Source organism: Rattus norvegicus, chromosome 2 (genome assembly GCF_021556685.1).
Source record: "Rattus norvegicus strain SHRSP/BbbUtx chromosome 2, alternate assembly SHRSP_T2T, whole genome shotgun sequence".
Taxonomy (NCBI): domain Eukaryota; kingdom Metazoa; phylum Chordata; class Mammalia; order Rodentia; family Muridae; genus Rattus; species Rattus norvegicus.
Genome location: NC_141535.1, coordinates 94,452,596 through 94,471,824, shown reverse-complemented (window position 1 = coordinate 94,471,824; position 19,229 = coordinate 94,452,596). Strand labels below are relative to the sequence as shown.

Sequence of the window (19,229 nt, the reverse complement as noted above, 5' to 3'; positions counted from 1 at the left end):
TTTGCTGAATAGAATCCTAAAAATTTTAGGAGTGGTTTCTCCACCTATAATTTATAATCAACCAACACACACTAAAAAAAATAGAAAATAGGGAAAGTTCTGCAAGATGTGAAAAGACAAGGAAGTTTAGATTAAGATTCTATGGTCATTCAAGATTCTGTTATTATTGAGTTGTTTTTTTTTTATCAAGAAGCTTTTCAAAATGCTACCTTTGTCTGCTAATGTGATTCTATTCTACAATAGACTAGGGAAGACAGGGCAGGGGAGTTCAGAAGGTCAAAGGATGAGTTAATAACAGACTCACAGGAAAATCTCTTTGGAAGCCAGTACTGTAGAACCCCTTTAGGGTTAGAGTTAAGGTCGTTTTTCTCTCTCAAGTTCTCCTTCCCCTCCTCTATGACACAGAGGAATTTTTAGGCAACTAATGACTAATGCCAGTTAAACCTCACCATGATCATAGAGTAGCTCAGCATTTTTATAACCATCACATTTGTGTCCTTACGCAAGGCTCATAAACTACAAAGCTGGGTGGAATCCCGAGGGAAACCTACTTCTTAGCTTAAATAATGGCCAACTAATATTCTCCCTCGGTTTTAAGCTGTAAAGAGACTCAAAAAGAGGAAGGAAATGTTGCAGCAATGGCTGCCAAGATGACAAATAATTTTTCAACATCACCAATTTAATGTAAAGATTAAGCTTCGTAGGTCTATACCAGTCCCTTATGATTAGAGCAAGTTCATCCCTAGAAGTTTAAATACAAAACCAGCAATAGGATTTGATAATTTCAGTAAGGCCCTTTGCCTCCGGGTGAATTATATTAATTACTAATATGCATAACCCTCACTGAGGCATAGAGTTTAAAAACCTTAGGTACAGAAAAGGAGATGTAAATTAACTAAACGTTCTTCAGATGATAACAGTTAATTTCTGAGGAAAACAATAAAATAGTGTTTATTCCTCATTTCAAAAATAGTGCTAATAACAACATGGAAAGGGTGTAAGCAAAAGCTGGAGAATGACTACACATGTTTCCTGGACACAACAGAGAAGTTGCATATATGAACTCACAGAGCAACTGCCAACACGCAGAGTACAAAAGCTCAGAGTAGACAAAAGTATCAGAGCAGAGAGAGGAGGTAGACATGGAGTCCCGCCCGAGGAGGAGAAGCTATTGGCAATTGATAGTCCTTGGAAAGGGAGTACCATTTTTCTTAGGGATATGGCTCCTGGCGGGTCAACCAAGGTTCAATGGTAGACAAACACCCAAGGGGTTATGAACATTACAATTGAACTTAATGAGTTAAGATATAAAGGGGGGGACAAAAAGTTGGGTGGGTAGGAAAGGAGTAGAGTGAGAGAAGTGGTAGAGTGGTGAATAGAATCAAAATACAATGTATTAAATTCTCAAAAAGCCATGAGAAGTATTATGAGAAAAATAATGCTACCATATTGAACCAAGAACACCAGACCTCTCTCCTTGAGTTGACACTCTTGTCAAATAAGTCATATTGTACATTTCCTTTTAAAGACACGCTTTTTATTCTCTTCTAATCTAGAAGGATATAAATATAGCAAAACAACAAAACTGGTAGCCAATTAACTAGTTTTCATGTGTTGTTTTGTAACTATAAAATATTCTAAATTTCTGAACACCCAGAAAAATATCTGTGGCTCTTTTCTTTCAGTTTCCCCTTGTAGTCACATAAGGTCAAATCAAAACAATTCAAGTGTAGCAATGACTTCTCATATCTTAATATCTCTTAGTAAGTACTATAGGATTCTTTCCCAGACATTTGATTTATTAATAGCAAGATCAGGTGGTCGTATTAGATCACTTCATCATCTACAGCAACTGTTTTTCTCCAGTTTGGAAGGAAACCAATCCCATTGGCCTCCTCTCAGAGACAATGTGCAATAGACTGATCTAGAAATTAAAAAGTGCCATTAATACAACTTTTAACTCCCCAACAGTTGGACTGAAGAGATGGCTCAGTGGTTAAAAGTACTGACTGCTCTTCCAGAGGTCCTGAATTCAATTCCCAGCAACCACATGGTGACCCACAACCATCTGTAATGGGATCTGATGCCCTCTTCTGATGAGTACAGCTACAGTGTACTCATACATAAGATAAATGAATCTTTTTTTTAAAAAGGAAATAAGGTAAATTTTAAAAGTGTTTAAATGTATTAGAAGCTGTAAACACAGTCACAAAACCTATAGTTAATTGTATATCTATGGTGATACAGGACACTTATATAGGATAACCTGCCAGTTCACCCAAATCCCTGTGTCACTGCACTTACTGTACAGTGGACTTTTGGGGTGCCCACTCTTTCCTCTGAGTGGTTACCAATAATCATGCAAGGCACTTGCTTTAGAAAGAGATGACTAGAATGAATGCATTCTGTTTTATAGTTACATGAGCCAAGAAATTCCACTTCATTTTCAGAGGCAATGTGAGGTTGTTTTGTTGTGTTTTTTTTTCTCTATTATTTGCAAGCAAGTGTGGCCTAATTGATTCAAAAGATAATCATCATCTTCCAAAGTTAATAGCATTTTATTTCAGGAAGAAGTCTATGTTTTCTTTATTTTATAGTTTTTAGGCAATGAAGAGCAGCTTAGCTAAGTTTGTAATATAAACATCATTAAATAAGTAGCTGTTGAATAGATGAACTAGCTGAAGAAGAAGGCGATGTACTGAATATGAATAATCTTCCGATTCCTGTTTTGCCATAATTTCCCAGAACAAGAAGCATGATAACACATTGCAGTGTCAAAAAAAATAAAAGGCATCAGTCAAGATAGATATGAATCTTTTAATCCATCTCACTCTCTTATCCAATCAACAATAACTCACTATCTGTTTTACAGTAATTTATACTAACCTATCCCCTCTTTGGAAAATCATACAGAGCTGTGGTGAAGTGGATGGAACTCCAAAAAAGCCACAATTGTTTTTAAAAGCCACTCATATGGTAGCTGCCCCTGCACACACTGACCTCCTTCTCACGTTCCTGTCTGTCAGGGAGGAATACTCACTAGAGAGTAAAAAATGAGGACAGTGGAAGTTGTGTTGCATTTTGTGCTCGCAAGTGCAACAGATCTCATTGAATCGCCAATTGTTGTTAAAGACATTCTGTCATTGTGTTTGAAGGACCGGTCCTCTGAGGAAGTTGAAGAATGTATTTGGATGACACAAGCCTGGGAAGAAGGGTGTGGTGAGGGAAGTATTAGTCACACAGGCGAGCTGAAGAGTCCTCATCTTGTGGCTACTAACTAGCCTACTGAGAAGGAAGAAAATCTCACATTTATACTGAGAAATGGCTTTTGGGAAGGAGAAAATGATCATTTATTTCCAAACCCTGCCATTTCCATACAGTACGCTATCTATATCATAGTCGTGGGCCTGTTCAATGACAGGAACAATAATTTCTCATCTTCCTGCTCAAGAAATAATTTTATTGATCTTCATTTTTTTTATTTTTCCCATGATTCAGCAGGTCAGGAATGCTCCCTTTTCAGTAGCTTCCTGCCGTTCAGCAAATCATCCAGAGTGTGAAAATGCCTTTACAAAGTAAAAAGGAAGTGCAAAGCCATTTCAGCACCACGGAGAGTGCCTCTGCTTTTTCTTCCACCACTGGCATTTGCACTTCGGACTGTGCAGGAAACAAAAAAGAAATTTTAAGGTGTAAATTAGTAGCTACCAAAAAACTTACCAATGGGCAAAATCTTAGTTTTAAAATTAGACAGTGTTTCATACATGTTCATGATTGAAACGATTTTTTTTTCATCTCTGAGATGGAATTATCTATTTCTAGCTATTTTTAATACCTCAACCACAATTCCTACATGAGTTTAGACTGATACAATGTTAGTACAGTAAAGTTCAGTCTTGTACATTAAAAGTCCTAGGACTTATACCCCTAAGGCTTTTTCTCCAGTGCAGTGCAGATGCAGTATATATATATATATATATATATATATATATATATATATATATATACAGTTGTGGCTTTTTTGGAGTTCCATCCACTTCACCACAGCTCTGTATGATTTTCCAAAGAGGGGATAGGTTAGTATAAATTACTGTAAAACAGATAGTGAGTTATTATTGATTGGATAAGAGAGTGAGATGGATTAAAAGATTCATATCTATCTTGACTGATGCCTTTTATTAATATATATTAATACATATATATGTATGAATTGAGAAAAAGTGGACATTTGCTAAATGTTTTTAAGTGAATGAATAAATGAATAAGTAAATGCCTTGTTTATAATTTGTTTCAAAGTTCGTTGCACTTCATACTGCTTAATCTGACTGTGAATGCAGGGAAACCATTCCTAGTCCAGGTTCTCCTGCTCTCTTGCATCATGTCCTTAGGTGGAATTTATATCCCTGTGCCCAAGTAGCCAACAGTTCTCTCCTCTATGCTAGAGAGGAAAGGCCAGGCCACCCCCCTCTACTAGGAAACTTTCCTGAGATTATGGACTATGGAGCCCAACTATGCAAGAAGGGAAAACGAGTAGCCCTGGCCATATCTGAGCTACTACCACAATCAGACGTGGGCTAGTTTGGGAATTCCATCACCTATTAGGAAGGTCAGGATCCACCAAGGGCAAGGCCAAAGGTGAAAGAGAAAACAAGAAACAGTAATAACATAAGCTTTAAACCACTTTTCCGACACTCGGCACACTGGGGTGAGTTTTCAGGCCCCTGGGCCTTCTCTTTGCCAATCTATGCAGTGACACATGTTTGAAGCAAAGTATAGCCTCCTGGGTACAGATAAGCACAGCCCAGTCCTTAGCTCCTAGGAGGCTTCCTGGCTAAGGCACCACTGCACTTGGACTGTACTATCGGGCTCCAAAATAGGGGGGAGCTTCCAGGCAAGAGCTGATTTCCATTTCAAACTGCATTCTGGTACTTTGTACTCCAGCACCATTGGCCGATCAATATTTAATGCTTGGAGATTCTGACTCTGCAGGAGTCATGTCAGGGGACCCTGAGAGCCAATCTGCTTGAGCTTCTGCGTGATAATTATTCATAGGCTCCTGCCTCTCGCTCTTTCTCTAGCACGGTCCCACTCTGCAGACTCAGTGCCTTACTCAGACTCCTCTCTCGCTCTCTCCGCGGCTACAGCTGGACCCTTCTCCTTCGCCTTTGCCACCGCTCCGAGCGTGCACATCCCTACAATGGCTAAAACAGCAATGGGTAAGAATCGCGCTTCGCTCCCCACAGGCTCTATCTGGAGCAATCTCTCCCTTTCTCTGAAGACATTAAAAGATATTTTATAAAGGGAAAGACATTCATGATACAGGAGCTGGGAAGGTCGGCGGGAGCTCTGAGAGTAGATAAGAGACCAAAGGGGAAGGGGGGTCTTTGAAAAACTAAAGCAAATGGTTTCTTTTTAAAAGATAGAAGCAGGTAAGTTTTCCTACGATGGGCAGAAATTTTATTCTGCTTCCATATTTAAAATTTAAGTGCCATAAGAAGGGAGGGGGCTACCTTAACGATCTGCCTTCAGTGAGGTGAAGGGACATTTCGGAAAGTGGTTTGGAACGCCCTATATTTATTCTGTAGTTTAAAGAGAAAATAGGAACGGGAGGGGTGATACTGGAATAAAAGAGAAAATGCAAAGTCAAAGCGGTCCCATCCGGGAGGTTTGAGAGATGGGTGGGAACGGGGGAGGGGAGTGGGCACATTTAATGGTATTGTCTCTCGGAAAAATCGCTAGTCTTGGGGCGCGGTGCAGGGAGGTAAGGCGGCCGGAGGGGTGGGGTAGGACCTTAGCTTCTTTGTTTTAGGAAAAGGGAGGGCAAACAGAAGGAGGGCGTGGAGGGCGCGGGTGGGCAGCTGCAGGGGCGGGGAAGCCTGCGCGGTGGGGAGGGGTAAAGGGACCTGGCTTCCCAAGGCGCCGGGGTGGGGTTTCTTTGTGTGTGAAGCTATGGTCGGGGGTGGGGGGGCACCTGCAGCGCTGGGCACACTATGCGGACCGCCCCACCCTGTGAGGAGTCAAGCGGTCCCCATCCCTACCCAGCTCTGCACCCTCAGTAAAGGGGGCGAATGGGTAGCCCAGAAAGACACTGAAGAACCCAACCCTGGGGAAACAGCGGAGTCCCGCCACGCCCCACTCACTCACTAGCAGTCTGCTTGCCAGAGACCTGACCACTAACCTCAGACGCTCCACCCTGGCCTCATTGTTCTTCATAGGACGAGAGGAGAGTGGGTTAACGTATTTTCTCAGAACCACGTTAAATAGGATGTTTAGACATAGTAGCAAAAGAAAAAAATCAGAAAAGAGAAAGAAGCGAGGTGGGGAGCTATTCTGAACTCCTTAGATCATTTCGGGGGGGAGGGAGGGAGGACGTTTAGGGAACTTAGAAGGGTATACAGAAAATAATACAGATAAAGAAGTGTAAGGATGATATAAAGCAAAAGAGGTCAAGGTCTTTAAGATGAACCACGTGCAATTTCAATTTTATGGGTCAGACGGAGCCAAATCTTTTGGGCTATGTAAAACCACTAGAGTCCAGTCCAGATCCAGGGCCTTCATTCGGAAAAGGTCCTGTGCTTCTCTCGTTGCCCTGGGGTGCACAGGCTGGAAGGGACCTGCACTGGGGAGGCGGCCGGAAGGCCCCCTCCCCTAGGCCGGGCTGTGGATGCACAGCAGGAAAAAAGATATGGACTGGCTCCACCCTGCCCTGCCCCACCCTGTCTGCGGAGCCCTGGAGACTTAGGTTCCAAGCTGGCTCCCACGAACTTGGGTGGGGCTGCAGAACAGTGCAGTCCTGGCACCCCTCTTTCTAGCCCCGCCTTTCAGAATAGCTTCGAACCCCTCAGGGTGTGCAGACACCTGGCCTGGCTCAGGGTCTCAGGGCCAAGCCCATCCCTGCCTGGCCACACAAAGACGCAGCCGCGCCCTGCCGGGCCCCTGGACCACAGAGGTGACCCCTTCCTTGTGGTTCGGGAAAGTGTCCTTGCCCATGCAGAACCCAAGGACCTTTTTCCAAGCCCACGGCCTACTGTGTTGCGGGATAGGGACCCCACCGAGGGTCCTCCAATGGGGCGTGGCTCGGCCGCACCCCTCGCTGCTAGAACCAAGGCTGTGAGCTTGGCGAGCACGCACGTGGCGATCGCGCGCGTGGACCCGGGCCAGCCCTGCAGTTCTCGCCTTCCTCTCGGAACTGGGTGCTCGCCCCCGCAGGAGTATCCCAGAGGAGGGTTCTGCGCAGTGTCCTGAGGTACTCTCAGTTGCCACAATTGGCTATCAATCCGCTTGTCCGCAAGGGTTCTGATGGGGGTTGGGGAGATTTTTCTGCTGTCTGTACTCCCACGGAGTGGTTTCAGCTGCAGAGGACTGGCTAGTTACTTCTCATCACCAGAATTGTGATTCCTTGGAAATCATCATGATTATTAGTTTAAAACTCACTTATCTCCTCTTAAGTCTCCTTTTTTTTTTTTTTTTTCCCAAAAAGGATACTGGTCCCTTTTGGTACGGATTAACCCCTTGCCACTAATCTCCCTGATCATCTTCACCAACCTCCACCCTCTCCCCATTCCCAACCCAAAGATAATTTTGTCTGTGGCTATTCATTTAAGTTTCTATAAAGCAAATACATTTTGACTTCCCGTCGCTGTTATGTATGTTCGTGTGACTGAAGTGTATGTGCTGCTGCTTGCTAAGGAGAGCCTGTGTACCAGATGATTGCTGGAAAATTCTCCACAGAGAATTGTTTTTTTGTTTCAATGGGCAAAAATTATATATACCTGAGATGTTATGCCCCTCCACAAAAGGAGATATATATTTAAATATAGATTTATGCACGCAATTTTTGTTTTCCCCCAAAACTCCTCTTCCAAGTGCTTTTTGATACAGTCTCAATTCTACCCAGAAACAAGTATCGTGAAATGGTAACCGCCAACCAATGAAACTCCCACCCCACCGATGACAGGTGTAAAAGTCCCTTCTGCCATAATTAGACTGTACTTGTGAACCTGAGAAGAGACATTACCTTCACAGTGAAAAGGGTGCCCTTTCGGGTGTTGGTTTTTTAAAGCATCCCACTGCAAAGAGTAATCAATTAATCTGCAAGGGAGGTTCTTTTTCCGGATTCATTAAACAATCCATGTGTCCAGCATGTTTGAGCTAAGTACGTATTGTATCGTCTATTATCTTCTCAAATGGGGGCACAGTATAAACTGAAGCATGAACAACTAGGAATAAAAAGCTGACGATTTTATTAGGATTTCAGGGAGGAAATTAAAGAAATGAATGGAGCTTGGTCCATCAATGACAAATATCTAAGTCATACTAGTTGGGTGGGGGCAGTAAGCAGGGCTATGCCCAGTGAAGTCGCTGGCACAGTGCTGTGTATCAGTGGATCTTTGGTGTTTGCCTGCATAAAAATCTATGAGAAAAGGCATGTTTTACAATGATCGTTAATGTTGAATGCTTTGTAGCTTAAGAAACTAAATAAATTCTAGACCAATGTTTCATCAAAATTCCTAATGGCTTTTCACTGACTTACAAACAAATCTGTGGTAAATGTTTCTATGCCAAGAGGAAGAAGATAAGTGTTTTTTTGTTTTTTTGGGGGGGTTGTTTGTTTGTTTGTTGTTTGGTTTTTTATGAGAGCTGTTGCTTCTTCATTAGAGTTTTTTGGTTTTGGGGTTTTTGTTTGTTTGTTTGTTTGGGGTTTTTTTGGGGTTTTTTTGGTTTTTTTTGCAGGATTTCACTTCTTACACTTAAAAGAGTTACCATTACTTTCTATATAAATTTCGATTGACATGGATTAATAGTGATTTGGAAAAATAAGCATTAGGTCATATGGAACGACAGATATACCTTCCATCAAATCTCTGATTGTCAGTAACAAAAAACAAGAAAAATGCTACAAGAAGTTCCATTGTGTGTAGATGCCCTCCAGGATGTCAGAAAGCCAGTTCACACAATAAAATAGTTTCCTTTTGTAATCTAGGATCAAAATATTTACTTATATCTGTAATTATTTGATATCTATCAAGCAAGGTTTTTTTCCATAAAACTCAAATGACTAAGTATAAAATGGAAGATGAAACCATATTGAATGTCTTTTCATTCATAAATAAAGCACATTTTTAGGGAAATTGCTGTTATTCTGTCCACTAGTGTTTTTATTCCCTTAACTAAGATGAGGTGTATGTTTCTGTCACTCTAGTTGCTAGTTGCTTGCAAAAGGCTGGATAAACCGGTCTCAAAGCATGTGAGACCTAACTGCACAAACCCAGACCTGGGTGTGGTCAGTCCCACATGGAGAGTTAATTCCCAGCTCTCACCAGTTTTCTTTTGTCTATGGAAAAACACACACTGTTGTTGCCATGCAATCTGCAACATTATGAATGAGCTGGTCCACAAGAAAACACTCAATAGTTAGTGACCCAAATGTTTCCAGAACCGAAGCCGAAGCTTTTTGCTTCCCGGTTCTTGCAACTGGGAGACCATGGAGTCTGCACTAACTTTTCACCCCACTAGAGGGCAATCAGTTTCTCTATGATTGATTTAAACGTGGCTTCAAACACTAACTGCTAGAGAAAAAAAAAAACTTTTCTTTTATTGGAATCATTCAATTGTTGATTTAATAGAATAATGCCATGCTTTGCTCTAGTGAATGAGAAGGGCATGCACATCTGTACAGTGGGATGAGCGATTGTAGTCTACAAGTTGGCAGAGCCCCGATAATTAGTCCCTCATGATCTTTCTTTCCAGTTTCATTACAGTATAATTATTATATCATTTATGTTACTTCTGGGGTTGTATGGTGCATAAATGGTAGAAAATGTCAGTAGTAATAGCAAAATTATTTAGGAACAGATGTTTTAATTTGTAAGTAAAGGCATAAATTAAAATTATTGTTTACTGGTTCATTTATTTAAATAAGCCCCATGCTAGGGACAGCTCTGATGTGAGGGGCTCCACCCTTAAAGGAAACTGCAAAAGAAAAAAATGTGAAAGAAGCAGGCAGAAAAACATGGTCCTAAGGAGGTGTGGCCAGACAAACAGTAACTGCTCCCACATATTCCTAAAGGACAGCTTTTCACCAAGTCTAATGGGATTTCCATCCAAGTTTTGTGCATGTTCAACAATTATGATTTACACACTATATATTTATAAATATATACAATTATATTTGATAATTGTTGAAATGACAAAAGTTAGTCTTAAAACCTTGGAACAGTTTTATTGGTCTAGTAAATAACTGATACCCATTTTAAAGAAGAAGAAACATATAAGTATAAATTAATTTTGATGATTATCAAAGAAAATAGTTTCAATGTTCAATAGAAGGGAAGTCTTCTTTATATTTTTAACTTATATATAGTATTTATATACATATATTTAATTTATACATATATATATCATTTACCCTAAAGGTATTTAATGCTATCATATCAATGTGTTTCTCTTCCCCCCCCCCCCCCGGAGCTGGGGACCGAACCCAGGGCCTTGCGCTTCCTAAGCAAGCGCTCTACCACTGAGCTAAATCCCCAACCCCGTCAATGTTTCTCAAACTTTGGTATTCATTGCAGTTTAGATTCTGCTGGGGTAGGACTGAGTGAAGGTGAGTCTCAACTCTGGCAACCTGCTGGCTGATACCAATTCCAACCGTCAACTCATCACTGTTAGAATACAGTTATGATGTGCATGTGCCTCTCATAGAAGTTCCAGGTTGTGACTTAAGATTTTTAAATCTGTAGCAACGGATTACAGAATATTTCACTCCCAAACTCATATGCATAGGGATTTAATTCCTCTGAGGATGCGTATTCTGTACCATCGCTCTCTTAATTAGATTGTTTAAAATATATTTATATTACAGGACTCAACAGAAGACCTTTGGGGAAAAATGTGGGAGAAATAAGACTGGCTCTGTCCATGTGTGTGGGTAGGTGGGTCCATGAAAGGAATACAGCTGTGGCTCAGTTAAGAAGGGATAATAAGTCATATGATATTACTGTTATTTACAAACGATACCCAGAACAGAAGTTAAAACCAGTAGGATAATGCACAATTTACTAGACAGTTATCTCCATATGGGAAAGAAAGTAAAACAGGTTAAAACCATACTGAAGTCAGTATATGTGCATAGATATTACTTACCAAGTTATTCCAACAGAGCATCTCATCCTGGATGTTGCATGAAAAAAAAAAAAAAGGATTCACTGGGTTATAAGGAATCCATTAGGTATAACCCCATTTTGAAAGGATTAAGAGATCACTGGGTTATAAGGAATCCATTAGGTATGGCCCCGTTTTGGAAGTATTGAGAGTTCACTGGGTTATAAGGAGTCCATTAGGTATGGCCCCGTTTTGGAAACAGCTTGGTTTGGTTTGGTGGTGGCTCATGCCTGTGAATCCCGTCACTCAGGACCTTAAGGTGAGAGGGTTTGAGGTTCAAGGCCAAACCGGGCTGTGCTGGGAGACCCTCATTTAAACCAAGTAAGTAAATAATTTTTTCTGCTTTCTTAAGTCAATAAAGAGCCTCCCCCATTTACTTTTACTCCCCTAAGAAAGATGGTCTAGACGAGAAATAAATAAGTCTTCAAGAAATATCATTTAAAAGATCATGTATCAGTTTCTCCATGCAGTGAGCGGCAGAGCAGAGACATACTACATTTCCGAAAATTCTGTACTGCAAAAATGGTACTAAATACACAACGTCTCAAAGACAGCATTTAAACCAAGATCCCAAATAGCAATTGTCCCAGGCAGCAGAACACAGGGACAGCCAGAACTGGAGTAAAGTTATCTTTCGTTTGTTACTGTTTTCAGTGGGTCATCCCAGGTCTTTCCAGGACTCTGGAAGCTGAAAAACTTCTCAACCTACCTAATGTTGCCACCCTCTAATACACTTCCTCACACTGTTATGATCCCCAACCATAAAATTATTTTGTTGCTACTCCATAAATGTAATTCTACTACTGTTGTGAATCATAATGCAAATATCTGATATGCAGGATATCCGATATGCCAACCCCCCCCAAAAGGGTCGTGACCCACACACAGGCTGAGAACCACTATTTTACATTGCTGTAGTTGCTAATAAGCTGTTGGATTTGGTTGTTGTTGCTGATGTTGCTGTCTTTCCATTTTTAAGGAAGGAATGCTAAGACAGCAGAGCAGACGTTGTGTGTGAGATAGCTAATCCTGGCAGTTTTAGAGATAACATTTGGATATGATAGACATTTAAACTGAACACATGAACAAGAAAATGTTAGTTCTGTAATAACAATTTTACTGCCGTGTTGCTTTAAGAATCACTTTTCTGGTACAGACAAACTGCATCTTTCAATCCTTGCACTGACCCCAGATATTTAATTTTAATCCTTAGCTTATGAAATAAATTTAAACTTAAAAGAAATACAACCTAGGCATCTACATTTAATGAAACTATGTACTATTTCAAGACTTTCTTACTAGTTCAAAAGCAAATGAGCTGGAGAGATCTGTGGGAAATCTCTGACTCCCTTGTGAGAACTTTTTAATTATCTTTAACAAAAAAAAAAAAAAAATGCCCTGTCATTTGTCAAGGAGACATTTGAGCAGCAAAGCCTGTGTTTATAATAACCCTTTTCATCAGTTATGATTAAAAACATTTTGTGTACATTTGTTCTGGAAAAACACATTTATGTCAATGTCAATGTAAAGGTTAATTAATGCGTCTTAGCACCCATCACACCAGTCACCTGGAGATACCATGTGTAGGATTTGTGCCTGAGAGAAGGCCCGTGTTATGTAAAACAGGACAAAACCTTGAGTAATTTTTTATTTACAATTTTGTTCCCCTTAGAGAAGTTATAAGTTCCAAAACCCTTCTTTTGATAAGAAGTAGATAATGAAGGCTCCGGTGTAGCACCCTGAGGCTGGTTTGTCTCAATGTTGCGTTATCTAGGACTGAGTCCCCGCTTTGCTGGGTCAGGAGCTCCCACTTAGCAACTGTCCTTCTGCAACAGTTTTCTCGGGGTCTTGGAATCTGTGCTGTTTTCTCTGCTGTCCAAGAACTTAGAAAACAACAGATTGTCAACACTGTGAGCCTGTCAGTCCCCTGAATGTTTTTATATCAAGATGAAGATAATTGAATTTAATTAAATCTTATCCCCAAAATACATTTTACAATAAATATTCTAAACTCTACACTAAATTGTGATTAGTAATCACAATTGCTTGCTCTAAAAAAAAAAGGGGGGGTTTCTCTATATTAACATCAGCCATAAAATTTAATTTCTATGGAAAAAAATGCTCGCAGTAAAGCTAATTGTTTTCCAGTTGCATTCCTTAGTAAAGAGAAACCTAACTTCTACAGATGGAAAAAACCAACTGAATATATATTGACTTAGAAAACTGAAAGCAGGAACCGCCACCTCTGATATCAGGGAGTACCAGACCTCCTGTGTAGGTGACTGATGGCCCCCAGGGACCGCCTCAGGACACAGTTCAACATTCAGCGATCTCTTCTATTCCCAACACTAATATTCTTGCCATTCTGTAGCTCTGACAGCAAGGTTCCAACTGACATGCCCTCCTGATAACCACAGCGCAAACGTGAAAATTACCGAAGTCACTTCAAGTCTCTGTGGCAGATCACAAGACCCACACTTCTGCCTCTTAAAAAATCGTCTCTCGGTTCTCCTTCAGTCAGAGCAAATTCTTTTATCATTTTTAGAAAAAAAAAAACAGATAAGCTCAGAAGATTGGAAATTGTTTGGGTTTTGTTTGTTGTGTTTGTTTTTAGCAGATGTCTCAGCTATTAAGAGCACTGGTTGCACTTCCCAGAACCTACATGAAGGCTAACAACTTCAGTCTCAGGGGATCCAATGTCCTCTTCTGGCCTCGGCAGGCAATAGACACACAGGTAGGACACAGACATGCATACAAACACCCATACCCAGAAACCAAATATCTTTTTTTTTAATTAGACAGTATAATCTGTCTACATGAGAAAACATTTCAAAAAAACATTCACTTGTTCCAAACTCCCTTTCTTTTTAAATCTTCATGTAATACCTGTGCTTTGGACATTGTATATAAGTCATTCCATTAAGGACTTAGAAGAACTTACTCAGTCAAGTGTAGAGCAAGAAAGACCAGGTACCCAAGGCAGATATAGATCCATTTCATATAGATTAGATGTGGATACAAAACTAATTACAGTTAGCACTTAGTCCTCTGTACTGAAATCAAACATGCATGAAGAGAAAAACTACATGCTAGGTGTATTTGTCTGCAGCTCAAAAGCACCGATAGCTAACGTCACCAAGAATGACATTTAGCAGCCCTTACGTTAAAAAGGACTTATTTTAAGTATGTGAATGCCAACTCTGTTCAGAAGCCTGAGGTCTGTATTCTAAGACTATAAATGAGTCTGCTCCTCACTCTTGGGTAATTTGCTATTTTGAAGATAACAAGATCTTCACATACTAACAAAAGAGAAAAACAATAGCAAGGGTTAAAGCTGCATAGAAGGCTTCTCACCTTTCACAGTTCTGTTATACCATCCAAACTATCTGACCAGCCCGTGTCTAATAATAACATCTCTTAGGAAGGACTGAGATCACCAAGTGCTGCAAGCAGGTTAGAACCCTTTGGTTAAAATGTTTCTCAGGTCTTCTTGACCACTGGAGTTTCTGTCCTGAGGGTCTGAAGCTGGTCCCACAAACTTTCATACCTAACAAGCTCCCTAATTATCTGCCTTGTTTGTATCAGAAAGTGATTGTAAGCTAATGGGAACCGTTGGTGTCTATCAAGTAACTGCATAAATGCAAGAGCTTGTGTCTTCTTATCATTAGATATAATAGCTTGTTCTGTGTGTGTCTGTCTCAGTCTCTCTCATTAAGTCTCTCTCTCTCTCTCTCTCTCTCTCTCTCTCTCGTGTGTGTGTGTGTGTGTGTGTGTGTGTGTGTGTGTGTGTGTGTGTGTGACAAAGTCCTCACTCTGTAGCCCACACTGGCTCAAATGGGACTGTCCTTCAAGCATCCATTTTCCAACTGTTGCGATTACATTTGTAGACGACCACACCTGGTTAAGGGTGTTAGGGGGTTTGGGGGTGCATGTCATAGGTAAATGCCAATGAGCACATATTTAAAATAAGTAAATAAGAAAAACAAGAAACACAGTCTGAATCTGAAGTCACTTACTTTCGAAAGATACATTCAAAATAATGAAAATTGAGCTAAAATGGTAATTGCATCCCTCAGGCAACCGTAGGTACTTCTTTGAGGGTGGGATATCAGAACCCTGCTGAGCAGCCTTGAGCCTGCTTCTGACAATTAGCACTGAACTCACCCAAAGGTCCGTCTGTGTCCTGTTCCACGTAACCTTCCCAAATCTAAGCTTCTTCAGTGGAAGGAAGGAGGTGGACAAGAGAGCGCTCACTCATCTCAGACAATCTCTGGGCCCAGAACAGGTACCCCCAAGAAACAGGCAGAAAACATGAAAGGGACGAAAAGAAACTGATCTCAGACCTCGACTGCTCAGCATTCTGTCTCATGGTTCTCCTGCAGGCGACATCTTGCTTTACCTCTGAGTCAGGCAGATCAAATCCTAACCAGGAAAAATACCCAGGCCCATACCCACATAGACCAAAAGCCTCCTTAAAAACTCCTTTCAATAGGGCTATTAGAAAGGCAAAACTCCATGTAGTCAGAGAGAACGGACAGGCACACCAGTCACCAAGCCCTGTGGAAACGGAAACGCAGCACTTCAGTTCCGCAAAAACGCTGCGCCCTGACGGCCGGCTCCTTGTGGGAAAGAGCTGCTGTGGGGCCGGTGCGCAGATACAGGGGTTGCACAAACTCAACTTAGACACACACACAGATACACACTCAGACACATAGACACACACACAGATACACACACACACACACACACACCTACAAAATCGCTATTGATCCATCGGTTTTCCCACACCCTAGCTCTCTTTCCTGCTGCTCAGTCATTCCACCCCCAATCTTCTTGCTGTTTACCATGCTTCTCCACTTCAATTTCCAGCATCCTTGCTATTTCTCCAAAAACTTGATGTTTAAAAACACATGGTATACAAACGAGGGATTGTACTTACGATGTAACTCTAGGTACACTGAGAATATCTGCAACCATACTTACGAGTCTGTTTCCGGTTAGATAGTCTTACACAATCTCTAAAGGCCAGATGACAAGATATACTCCTACTTTCTCCTAAGCAATGAGTCATTAAAAGGAGGAGTGCTATATGGAAGCACATCATGGTTCAAATCCTCACTAGGTCATAACTACTGCAAAAGAGCTCCCCGTCGATTTGAAAAGAAGTAGCCATTTTCCTCAGCTTGAAATCCTCAAAGAGAGTCTGAGGTGCTTCACGGGGTGCTTCATTGAATAGCAAAACATGTAAGGTAAAATCTGTATTTAAGATGAATTTATTTTTCTAGGTTGAGGGCTGCCATGGAGTCATTAAGCACCTTGGAAAAGACATGGATTACATTTGTTAAAAAAAACTAAGCAGCGTAGACAAGTGCAATCTGTGCTATCAGCTGCATTATAGCTTACCCAAGGCCAATTCACACACGCGCACACACACACACAAGCATGCACACACACATACACACATACATGAGCATGCACACACACACACAAGCATACACACACACATACATGAGCATGCACACACACACATACACAAGCATGCACAACATGCACACACACACATGAGCATGCACACACACACATACACAAGTATGCACACACGCACACCCATAGACAGGAGCATGCGCGCGCACACACACACACACACACACACACGAGCATGCACACGCACAGGCACATACTCACATGCATGTCTGCCTGTCACTTGAGAAAGAACACTGAGCTTTTGTATCTGGCTCTGATGGTGGCAAACATTTCAAACCCCCCCCCCATTTAATTAGATCACAAGTGGAGTCTGTTGCTCCTGAGGAACCACACAGCTCTGATGCTCTTCTGTCCAGATCCTTACATCACTTTTGATCAGTTTTATGACCATGAAGACACAGACTGAGCATCATCAGCTAACGTGTGAAAGATTTCTCACAGTCCCTCTAGCATCCTTGAACAGACTGTGGCAGCCCCTCTCTAGCCAGCTTTCCCTGATCTTTCCTTCCTGTAAACTCAAGCTCATCCTGTAACAAATTCAACATGAAGTCTCCTTATAGGTTTTTTTCGTCTTCCCTAACATTTCTTCTTCACCAGGAACAGCCTCTCCCCTGCCTTCTGGGCTCTGCATTGTGAAACGCTTTTCTTCTGTATGTCAGCATAACATACTTCTTTCTCTTGCTCCCCAGTCTGCCTGGGTCTCAGTAGGAGCCAGGCATGTTTCTCTACCGTATCTCACTACAGCAGGTATGTTCCTTGCAGAACTACTTAGGGCTAACATGCACGGAGGCTTGCTATGTTTATTACTGTGGCTGTACCAAGACCTTACAAGGAGCATCATCTGCATTCTAACAGGTGAGAAGAGGAGAAACGAAAGAGGGTAACTTCCGAATTTGGAATAAATCACATTGATCCAGAGCCCATTTAATGAACCCCAACCTACAGTCTCCTTTGTCAAAGCAGGAATTCTGGTTGTATTTGCTAGTTTTGTGGTAAAAGTGAAATGAGTAATAGAAGCATACAGTGCGCTACAAACAAAAGTTAGTTATGAAAATGGGGAGGGGTTGTTGGGAAGAAAAAGTAGTTCACTGAGTAGTTCAGTAAAAGGATAATGGGCAAGGAGATGATCAAAGTACACACACACACACACACACACACACACACAACTATTTAATAAAGTAGTGAAAGAATGTTTTTTAAAAAGAATGGGAATTGTAAGGATTAAATTTCCGCATAGTATCCTTTTTTCTATTGCTGTAATCAAACACCTTGATACAAACAATCTCGAGGAGGAAAGGGCTTGATTAGTTTCTTTTCAGCTCCAAATCACAGCTGACAATTGAGAGATGTCAGGAAAGGAACTTGGAAGCAGGAGCTGATGAAAGACCATGAAAGAGAGCTGCTCCCTGGCTTGTTCCTCATGGCTTGTTCAGCCGGCCTTCTTAGACCATTGGGAAGCACCCGCCTAGGGGTTCACCACCCCACGTGGATTATTAATCAGGAACATGCTGCCACAGGCTTGTCCACAAACCAATCTGATTGAGACATTTCCTCAATTGAGGTCCCCCCCCCCCAAATGACTAGCTTGTGGCAAGTGGACATAAAAACAGCCAGCACATTTAGCCCTAACTCTTTAAAGTGTCAAAAATAAAGATCAATTTGGTGATGATTAGTCTTTATTAGTAATATGTCAACAGTTCACTATCTCAACACACCATCTCATCCACTACAATAATATTTGATCCCCATTTGTAGACAAACTCATGTGCAGAAGGTATTTTGTGTCACCTAAGATTGACAAACTCATTTTTAGAAGGTATAATATGTCTCCTAAGATTGGTTAGATCCAGAACTGTCTTGAGTTCCAGTTCATATTCTCTTCATTACTCTGGAGGACTATTTGCTTACCTCTAGTTATTACCGAGAGCAGAAGCAAGAGAACATATAAATAAGAGAAGAAATATTTCTGTCTCTCCTTTTTCTTTGGCACCATCAGTTGTCTGCCTTAAGAGGAGGTCACAGCAAAGATTTCAGAAAGCCTGTCTTCCAGAGTGACTTGAAGCTAGTGAATTTCAAGGGGAGAAGCCAGCTCCGCCATGCTATTCATTACCTCTGGGCTGTGAACCTCCAACTAAACTCAGTTTCTAAGACAACTGACAAACTGCATCTGTTGCTCACTTGTGAACGGCAGCCCCTCCCTTCTCAGCAGGCAAAGGATAAAGCATGTGTAGACATCTGTTAACTGCTGAGTGCATGTTAGGAATCCATGCAAGGGAATACAGAACACACTAAGAGAGACACCCTCTCCACCCTCAAAAATGCAGGGTTGAGAAAAAAATTAGAGAGGAAAACAGGGCCACTTGTTGGGGAGCAAGCCAGGAAAGGGGCTCTTTCCTCAAAAAGCCAAAGATGCCAAAAAGGCTTTGCAATGTGAACCTTGAAGTTTGAGTGAGACACAGGCTTAGCTTTGGAAACTACATTACACTTACTTGATAGACCTTCTGTCCACTCAACTACTATAATAGGGCTGAATTTCAAAACTGTGAGCAATATTCCAATGAAAAGCCCTACTTTTGTGAAAAATATGT

At 41.3% G+C, this 19,229-nt stretch overlaps 1 protein-coding gene across 1 annotated transcript in view; it reads left to right on the top strand.

Annotated features, from left to right (window-relative positions):
* The first annotated feature begins 5,168 nt into the window (after positions 1-5,168).
* Positions 5,169-19,229, top strand: part of Stmn2 (stathmin 2) — a 47,386-nt gene continuing 33,325 nt past the window's right edge. The window contains 1 exon segment of the mRNA NM_053440.2: positions 5,169-5,213. Within this exon segment, the coding sequence (NP_445892.1) occupies positions 5,195-5,213 (19 nt within the window). The 5' untranslated portion in view covers positions 5,169-5,194.